Here is a 9,521-nt window from a genome sequence, read left to right on the forward strand (position 1 = left end):
AAATATTAAATTTAAGGCTAAATATGTATTTTAAAATTATATATTTATCTTACAAGCAAAATATTTAATTTTATTAAATTTAATATTTAGTTTGAACATTATATATTTGCATCTAATCTAAGTGTTTATTTTCCAAACTAAATATTGAAGTTTTGTAACTAAATATTTTTGGACCTGAACATTTAGTTCTTTAACATTTAGTTAAACATTTAGCTATTTAAAAGCTAAATATTTCGTTTTGGACTAAATATTAAGTTTTTAATTATCTATTTCCTTTTGTTTTTTTGTTTTTTTTTACTAAGTATTTAGTTTTTAACTATATATTTAGATCTATTCTGTGTTTATTTTAAAACTAAATATTTAGTCAAAAATTAAATATTTTGTTTTAAACTAAATGTTTTTTTTTATTTATATATTCAGTTTTTTTTTCAATAAATTGTTAGTTTTTAACCATATATTTAGATCCAGTATAAATATTTAGTTTTTAACTAAATAACAAAATATTGAACTAAATATTACGTTTTTAGTAAGAGAACTCAATATTTAGTAACAGAACTTAGATATTTAGTTTTAATGTTAAGATTATATATAAATATTTAATGTGCAAACTAATTATTTATTATTATTTATTATCCTAAAAATAATAATTTAGTCTGTTTTATTTAGCTTAAATAATAATTTAAGCTAAATGTTTTAAAATAAATGTTAAAATATTTAGCTTGCTAACTAAAAATTTTGTTTGTAAATGTAACATTTATAAATACAGAGATTTAGAACAGCATCAAGAGCTACATATTAACATGCGAGGATGAATTTAGAATTAAACTGTGTACATGGGCCCAAAAAATATTTATCTGATTATAGCAAATATTTACATTACAGTGGATTGGAATGAATAATTTTGACTTGTGCTGAACTATCTAAAATACCAGAAACAGCCGAAGCCGTAGTAGAGTTCTTTTGTAAACAAACATAGAATTATGATTGCAATTAGAGTTAGGATAACATGCGACCAACAACACCAAGCTTGTGGCGAAAGACGCTCATGACCTCAGCTTCAATATTTTTGTGTCTTTTTTACACTCCAGCACATCTGTTTATTGCACATGTACATGTTTTTTGCAGCTGTACATAGCCCTACTCTCTGTACATTTTCCTATCTTTAATTTAGTGCTTTTACATTATTTCTTTTTTAATGATTTGAGAACTTGCAACTAAGAATTTCATTGCTGAGTGTTGTATATTTGACAATAAACTTAATGAATCCTAAGAGCCTAAAGAGTAAATTTCCCTCCAGTTTATGCAAAATACCGCAGAATAAAGGCTTGTGATCATTAATGATACTATTAAATAAATGTTAAACAGGACAAACTCCTTTAAAAACATGAGTTATCTTCACCTCTTTCACGAGAAATGTCAGGCTTGTTCCAAACCACATAAACTCTTTTGACATTTTAAAGCTTTAGAGTTACGTTGGTAGAAAAATGAGTGGGTTCAGAGTGGAGAGAAACACGGAGACTGATTACAAAGAGACTAGTTTTACAGGTCAAGAGGAAAACGGCGTGGGTGCACAGTTTAATACATTTCACTCTCTTGCATATTGGTGAAAATTTAGTGAGAATTTCACCCTGCAGGAAAAAAAAGACAGTAAATTCTAAATTTCAACCAAAACAATCCATTTGGTGGTATTTTATAATTATTTCCCAATCACCTTTTCAGAGTAAATGTTCATTTATCAGAATGAAATACTGAAGACTGAATTTCTTGTAGATCTTCAGCAGGTTTGTGCACATTTTAGCTAAGATTTTGGTCCATTCCTCCATGCAGATCTTCTCAAGAGCAGTGGTGCATTGGGGAAAGTTGGTGGACAACACAATAATAATTGCTCCATTAATCAATCTCTTCTCGTTTAGCTGTTTGCTTAGATTGGTCCCTCCCAGTCTAGTTCGGGAGTTTTTATTTTTTGATCTACGTATTTTTAAAAACGTTCCTAGTGCTCTTTTCATTATAATTATGCTGTTTTAAGTCCAAACCAACAACTCTGCGTTGTTTTCTAGGACATAGCTTCTGTAGTTCATCAAAACAATATCAAGCTGTACAGTTTTGAGCCAGATGTCATTTTTTTTGTCTGCTCCTGATTCACGATTTGACTAAAGAAATAATCAGAAATGCCAAATTTAGGTTTAATTTTCTTTATAAATGTCCTCCATCGTCAGATAAAAAAATATATTAATAAAAAGCATAGAATGTGATTTCCAGGACTATATTTTAGCATTCAGTTGAAATTTCATATGAGCAACATTACAAACCTCTTTTATATTTTTAATTAGGACAAAGCAAACTCTGCGACAATTCAGTGCTGAACAGTAGGGGGCGCCAGAGACAGCGAGTTTTGCTGTCCATGGTGCTGAAACATAGAACTAGAGGGAGTAGAAGGTTTAGTACAAGGCAGTTTCTGATTATCAGTTTTGGGAAAATACAATCTTCTTTCTAAACAAAAACACTTTGCTCAAAATCTTGTTATAAATCTGTGAATTTCAGAGTTTTTTTTAATTTCACCTTTTTCACAGGATAGTGCTTTCGGACTCATTTTTCCATCATTTTTCCATCATAAATTGTATTTAAAAAATATTTACAAATAAATCAGAATTGTATATATTTTCTTTTTTAAGGGGCAAGAAAAAAAAGCATTGTTACAATTTCAAATGCAACTGATGCCATGTCCACGGGCCATCTAGCTAACTGCTAATTTGCAGACCAGGTCCTTTATTTGAATTTTTATTATTATATTTGACAAAAAAAATAACTCTTAAGGTGACATTATATTTTAGCATTTATTATTCTTAATTTATTTCAACAGTTCTTATGACTATTTTTTGTTTTATTTTATTGGTTAGTCTTATTAATGTATTAATTTGGTATTTTATGTATTTAATGGGGGTGCATTACATCACATTTTGAACTACATAATGAGATAATAAATATCTTTCTTTATGATATATGATTATATATATTATATTATAGAACATATATATGATGTAGAAAATGTATTATTATTATTATTATTTATTCTTTTTTTTTTTTTTCTTTTTTCTTTTTTTTTTAGCAGAACCGGATTCCATTTTCGGACAGGTTCTCCCCAGCAGGTTCTGGTGGACGTATGACAGATGTTTTGGACCGGGACACACCGAACCCTCCTGCCAGCACACCTGCATCAAACACGGGATGATTAGCGTCCACAATGCACCTCACCTCCCGCTGGTCGGCTGACTAAACCCGTCCCGTGTTTCAGTTTGAAGTGTTGAGTTATTAGAAAACCACTAAACCACAAACAGACAGAAAACATCTTCATTCTCGGGTATTGAACGTCTGGCTGCAGCGACAGTTTCGGCTTCTGTCGCTTTTTTGCCGCATTGGATTTAAAGGCGAAGCAGCGAAGCGGATTTTATCGGCGGGTTTCTCACATGTCGACATGCAGATCTTTGAATCAGTCAGTCGGTAACATTTGGGATTCGGGATCCTGACAGGGACCAAAGATACGACTTTCAGCAGGTAAGATTCGATCAAGCCTGACATGCTGTCATTATAATACCCGCTTTTTGTGAAGATGCAGGATTAATTTGACACAATTTTCTTAAAATGAATGCATTCCTCCTAACGATTAATACTCTAGGTGATCTAAAAATAAATGTAAAAAATATTTCCCTGAGTCTCGGTGCTTGAAGTATATAAACCATATGTATAAGCTGCAGTTTTCTTCATATTATTATTAAAATAAATGTTTTCATTTTGATTTCCTGCCCAGAAAAAGCATCAACATTCAGTAGAAGAGGAGCCCCATCACTGCTGCATTATGGGTAACCATAACAGCAAAGGTCCTCATGATCCTGCAGGTACACTGCACCCTCCTCACACATCAAAGATACTTTTTTTTTTTCTTACATGCTTTTTTTTTTAATCATAATTATATGATTATTTGCACATTTTTTTTCAATCTTATATTTGACTATTTCACTCCAGGTTTTGATAAAATAACAAAAAAAATGTTAATTTTCTTTTTTTATTGTTTTGAAATGAGTTTGTTTACACATTAAACCCTTTTTAAGGGTTAGTAGGTAAACAGAAATGTCCAAATGAAACCAAATAACCACATTTTCTAGCTTTTAACTTAAGGAAAAACTTATAGAAAACAGGATTAAAATCCATAAACCATTTATTTATTTTGACTGTTGGAAACTCAAATGACGTTTCTACATTTCTTATGCTGCATTTTTAAAATACATTTGTAATTCTAATTATTTTTTCAAGAATTCAACCCATTTATTCCAAATGGGTTGAATTTTTTCTGGCTTGGGTTTCCCATGATGCAACACTGTTCTCTCCTATTTAAAATGTGTCTTTCAAATCATATTTTTTAATTAATCAAAAACATTAAATATTAAAATATTGTTGCATAAGATTTTAGGACAACTTTATCTTTAAATGATCAATATTGGAAAGTTTTCTCTTTATTTATTTTTTAACTAATTTCTATAAAATAAATATAGGATAATCAAAATCTAAAGTGTAAAAAAACAGGTATTCATGTGTCAGTCCTTATTTTAATAAAATAATTATTTACAAATCCAACTTTAACCCCTCGCATCTATTAATGCAAATATACGTTACAATATTTGGCTCCAGAAATAATAATAATAAAAAAAAAACGTTTTCCTGTCACATTTTTTTCCCTTTTATTCTATTTTTTTCCTAAAAAGTTGCTTCTATGTTTTATGAATTTGTTGTTGTGTTTTTCTATTGATAATCCCACCTGTTGTTTCTGTTTCTGTTGTCTTTTCTGTTTTGTGATTCAACTTTTTACTCAGCGACCATAAACCTTTTCTATTGGGACTAAAGATGGAAATTAGCCTAAAAAGCTATAATCTTATATCTTTGTATTTTTAAATGTTTTATTACTGTCTTAAATAATCAATCAATCAATCAAAATGACCTTTACTTCAAAAAAAAAACTTTCTTTTTTAAATAACTGGAAATAATTTAAGGTGTCAACTATCTATAGGTTTCCTGTGTGGATTTATGGGTCTTTAAATACACTTTTCTTGTTCTACACCTTCAGATTTTAATGAATTTTGTGCAACTGGTAACAATTTTTATAGAGCAAAAAACATTTTTTTATGCAAAGCTCTATATATTTTATTTCATTGCAATATAAAGTTGGTGTTAATGAATAAAAATGACATGAAATTAGCCCCATTTCCCCCCCAGCTTTTTTATTATTTAAATTCTTGCTTCCTGTTTAAGATGCGACTCCTGCCTTTTGTCTCTTGCTTGTCATCATGCAGGGAGCAGAATTTATGCCGGAGGATGAGAGCAGCTCCTCTGCTGCAGCGGAACAGCTGCTGGGAAATGATGAGTCGGCAGAATCATGGGCTAAAACCAAAAAAGAAAAGGAGGGAAAGAATGAGAAGAACACAGTAGAGGATCTTTATAGCTTCCCGTAGTGAATATGAAACTAAATATCCATTAACATTTACTGCATTGAAATGTGTGCAGAAAATCCCCTTAGGGAAACGGTTTTCCTGCCAAGACAGAAGCAGGAGGTTTCTGCTGCGTCAGTCTGTAAATAAGGGAGTGATCTGTGATTACACCGGTTTGCAACAATCGACTTTTCAATATCAAATGGGATCCTTGCACTTCCTTTCAGGTTCCCCTTCAGATTTCTTCCACACGGCTCCAAATTCTCCTTCGGAGGCGTTCCTGGCCGCCGTGGCCTTACCGTCTGACAAACCACAGGCGGAGAAAACCTCCCCGAGCGCCGAATGGACGCAGACTCTGATGGCTTCGTCGGACTGGTCGATCGTCAGCGTGTCCTCCTCGGAGACCAAGGTGAGCGACGCGGCGCCGGCGGAGGAGAGGTCAGTGGTCAGTCTGGAGAACTCCACGGCTCTGTGTGAAGGATTGGCGTCAGAGATGAGCTGGCAGGAGAGAGACAGCGGCGTGGAGCCGCAGGGTGCAGTGGAGAGCGCCAGAGAGGATTTGACCTTGGCTTTGCTCGGGGTGATGGAGCACTACAGAGACAGTATAAGAGTGACCCCCACCATGGATGTTACCAAAAGAGCTGAAGGTGGGCCCCACTTTTTAAATTTCTTTATTTCAAAATAAAGCTTCAGGAACACTAATCTTCATTAGAATTAGGGTAAATGGAGGCATAACGAGCAGTCTAAATAAATGAAAAAGTCCTTTACACAAAAATTCTTTGGCTACAAAATTGTTCAGACAAAAATAAAAAAAAAATTCCAACTCTCATCATCTTTTTATCTATTTTCAAAGCATTTCCAGTGATTTATTTTTTATTTTTTATTATGATTGGGCTGTTTTTATCCAAAATGTAAAGAAAACTTGTCATTTTCTAGGACATAGCGTCTGCAGAGTGGCAATAATTTACAAGAAAATCCCCCCTGAGTTGTGGGCGGGACTGTTAACAAAGAGCAACCCCGCCCCCCTTCCCCACTTTATTGCTGAGATCTCAAATCAGAGAGCCTGTGGCGTATTTTCTACGTCATATATATGTTCTTTTTCAATCAGTATTTTGTCTGCTCCTGATTCACAACAATTTTAATACAAAATACTCAGAAATTCAATTTTTAAGCTTAATTTTCTTCATATATGTCTTCCATCATCAGAAAAAAGCCACAACAATGTGCTAAAAACACAAATTTTAGTCAATGTTGGTCTTCAACAAGTATAAATGTGATCCAATTCACTCTAAATTTAGCTAAATATTAAATCTATTTGTTTCTAATCATTCAGAAATTCTTTATTGGTTCTTTTTTCATGGATTAGCGAGCAGCTGTTCTGATTCCTGCTGTCAATTTCTGTTTCATTTATTTATTTTGACTTGTCAGAGCTGATAAGACGCTTGATTACAGAGAAGGAGGAGCTGGTGGAGGAGGTGGACACACTCAGGGAGACGCTCAAGGTGAACTTTAATAACGGCGGTTACAAATCCTTCATTCAACACAACCTGGTATTAATGTGACGTGTTTTTCCCACCAGACGGAACGGTCGGAGTGGCATCAGTTCCAGTGCGACCTCCAGATTGCGGTGTCGGTGGCCGACCGGCTGCGGGTGGAGATGGAGGAGGAGCTGAGCTTTCTGAAGAGCAGCCACAGGGCTGTGGAGCAGCGGCTGGCCCAGGCCCTCGGCAGGCAGCAGGAGACGGAGCGAGAGCTGGAGAGCCTGAGAGCGGAGAACAAGGAAATCTGCCGCAGGCTGAGCGAATTCATGGCCCAACAGCAGCAGGAGCGAGCCGAGCTGGAGGCTCTCCGGAGCATTTGTAGGAGAAAAGACGAGCAAAAAGATGAAAAAGAGACCTATGAAGAAGAGACTATTCAGGATGAGGGAGGTGGGGGGGTTTGTGATGCTCAGAAGGCAAACGGATCAGAAAGTGTGGAGCTGACTGGCAAAGGGGTGGCGGAAGGATACATTCGTAGTTTGGCTGCTCTGGAAAAGAAAAAAGAGGAGCAGAGAGTTCCAAGGAGGATTGTGATGCTGTCTGAAAGATCTTGGTGAGAAGAAAACTCCAACATTTTGATGGAAAAATAAAAAAGCACAAATATCAAACGTATTTTTCCCTACTTTAGGAGTCTCACTCGTCTTCCTCTGCAAAGCAACTCTCATGAAAATGGAGCCTCAAAGAACCTGAGCTCCACGTTACCACTATGCAAGGTTGAAATCCCTTCAGGCTTTCATCTATTTTATGATTCCAATGAATTCTAATGAATTTTAAATCCACTAGAAAGAAGAATCAACCAAAGACAGAAGAGGGGATCGTTTGCTGCAGAGGCAGGATAGCTGGTCCAGTTCCTCCACAGGTGAGTTCTGCCTGATCTTTTTTATAGTTCCGGGCAAAATGAAACAAATATTTTTGCTTTTGTGCTTTGCAGGACAGCAAGCGGACAATCCCAGCTCTGACTCTATCAAGTGAGGATCTGTTCATCTTTTCCTTGTTAGTAATACGTCACAAAAGAGGGGTTAAATCAGGGGCGTCAAACTCAATCGCACAAGGGGCCAAAATCCAAAACACACCTTTAGGTCGTGGGACAAACAGGATAAACATTAAATGGACACTCTAAAACTACATTTTTAAACTTTAAAACCGTAACTTTTTAACATAATAATGAACTAGATATATAGCATTACCTGCAATAATGTTACTGTGAATGCCGTTAGCTGAATATGGCCGCTGAAGATGCTAGTGCTGATAGCTGAAGATGCAAAAATTGATAGATAAAAACACTGAAGTTGATAGCTGAAATCACTGAAGCTAATGGCTGAAAACGCTGAAGCTGATAGCCAAATAAAATATTAGCTAAATGCCAAATTAGCCTGAAGAACTAAAAAAAAAACAGGTTAGCCAAAACAGCTAGCATGTCGCTAAAAAAATAACTAAACTTCACAACAGCCTAAAAAACCTTAGTAAATACCAAAATAGACAAAAAAGCTAGCAGAATGCAAATTTTTAAAGCCTTAAAACTGTAGTTTTTTAGCATAATTATGAACTAGATATATTGCGTTACCTGGAACAATGCTGTGTGAATGTTGTTAGCTGAATATGGCCACTGAAGAGCCTAATGATGATAGCTGAAGATGCTAAAATTGACAGCTAAAAATGCTGAAGCTGTTAGCTGAAATCACTGAAGCTAATGGCTGAAAGCGCTGAAGCTGATAGCCAGCTAAAATGTTAGCTAAATGCCAAATTAGTCTAAAGAACTAAAGAAAAAAAAGAAAAACTTAGGTTAGCCAAAATAGCTAGCATGTAGCTAAAAAATAGCTAAACTTCAAAATAGCCCAAAAAACAAAAAAAAAGCCTAAATTAGCAATAAATAAAATAACTAGCATGTAGCTGAAATATTAGCAAAACTCAAATATAGCCTAATAAATCTTAGTAAATGCCAAAATAGTCCAAAAAGCTAGCAGAGTGCCAATTTTAAAACTTTAAAACCATAACATCTGAACAATATTATGAAAAATAAAAGACAGGAATATTATTCCAGAATAAATCCACTTGAACCTTAAATAACTTTCAATATTTGACTCTCCATAAAAATACATTTTGTCAAAATTATAAAAGCTAGAAATAAGCGCAGGATAACATCTGGGCATTAATAATAATAAAATAAAATGATCTGGAGGGCCGAATAGAATTATCCGGAGGATGTAGGTTAGATTGTCTAAATCTTGAAGCAAAGACAGCAGACAGAAGAGTCCAGTTTTGGATTTTGAAGGAGACCTAAAGGGTTTTTTGTCTTCAAAAGGCCTCGGGATAATTTCAGTGCTTTGCTGAGACGCCACGGCGGCTCCAGACGGAATTCTCTGCTGCGATGGAGCCAAAGTCGGACGCAAGGTTACAAGGTCAGCTGTGCCAACTGATATATTTGATTAATTTTAAATATGAAATTACTAATGTTTGTCTTTTTTTTTGTTAGAGCATTGAGATTACAAATTTCAGCAGCAGTTGG

At 34.6% G+C, this 9,521-nt stretch overlaps 1 protein-coding gene and 1 long non-coding RNA gene across 8 annotated transcripts in view; one reads left to right on the forward strand and one right to left on the reverse strand.

Moving 5' to 3' along the window:
* The first annotated feature begins 2,979 nt into the window (after window positions 1–2,979).
* LOC112157714 (cytospin-A) overlaps window positions 2,980–9,521 on the forward strand; it is a 9,686-nt gene continuing 3,144 nt past the window's right edge. The window contains exons 1-10 of one of the 7 annotated variants that reach the window (XM_036210460.1): window positions 2,980–3,552; window positions 3,806–3,893; window positions 5,705–6,124; window positions 6,906–6,979; window positions 7,057–7,568; window positions 7,644–7,728; window positions 7,799–7,874; window positions 7,947–7,983; window positions 9,318–9,414; window positions 9,489–9,517. In XM_036210460.1, coding sequence (XP_036066353.1) covers window positions 3,854–3,893; window positions 5,705–6,124; window positions 6,906–6,979; window positions 7,057–7,568; window positions 7,644–7,728; window positions 7,799–7,874; window positions 7,947–7,983; window positions 9,318–9,414; window positions 9,489–9,517 — 1,370 coding nt within the window. In that variant the 5' untranslated portion in view covers window positions 2,980–3,552; window positions 3,806–3,853. Of the gene's footprint in view, window positions 3,553–3,805; window positions 3,894–5,704; window positions 6,125–6,905; window positions 6,980–7,056; window positions 7,569–7,643; window positions 7,729–7,798; window positions 7,875–7,946; window positions 7,984–9,317; window positions 9,415–9,488; window positions 9,518–9,521 lie in introns of those variants that run through there. The other 6 variants (XM_036210459.1, XM_024290632.2, XM_024290629.2 and 3 more) reach the window with 6 other exon arrangements.
* LOC112157719 lies at window positions 4,990–8,613 on the reverse strand. Its single transcript, XR_002921194.2, has 3 exons — window positions 8,580–8,613; window positions 8,203–8,267; window positions 4,990–5,430 (listed from the first exon to the last, which is right to left on the reverse strand). It is a non-coding gene; the product is annotated as an uncharacterized LOC112157719 (long non-coding RNA).

This window comes from Oryzias melastigma, linkage group LG24 (genome assembly GCF_002922805.2).
Source record: "Oryzias melastigma strain HK-1 linkage group LG24, ASM292280v2, whole genome shotgun sequence".
In the NCBI taxonomy this organism is placed as follows: domain Eukaryota; kingdom Metazoa; phylum Chordata; class Actinopteri; order Beloniformes; family Adrianichthyidae; genus Oryzias; species Oryzias melastigma.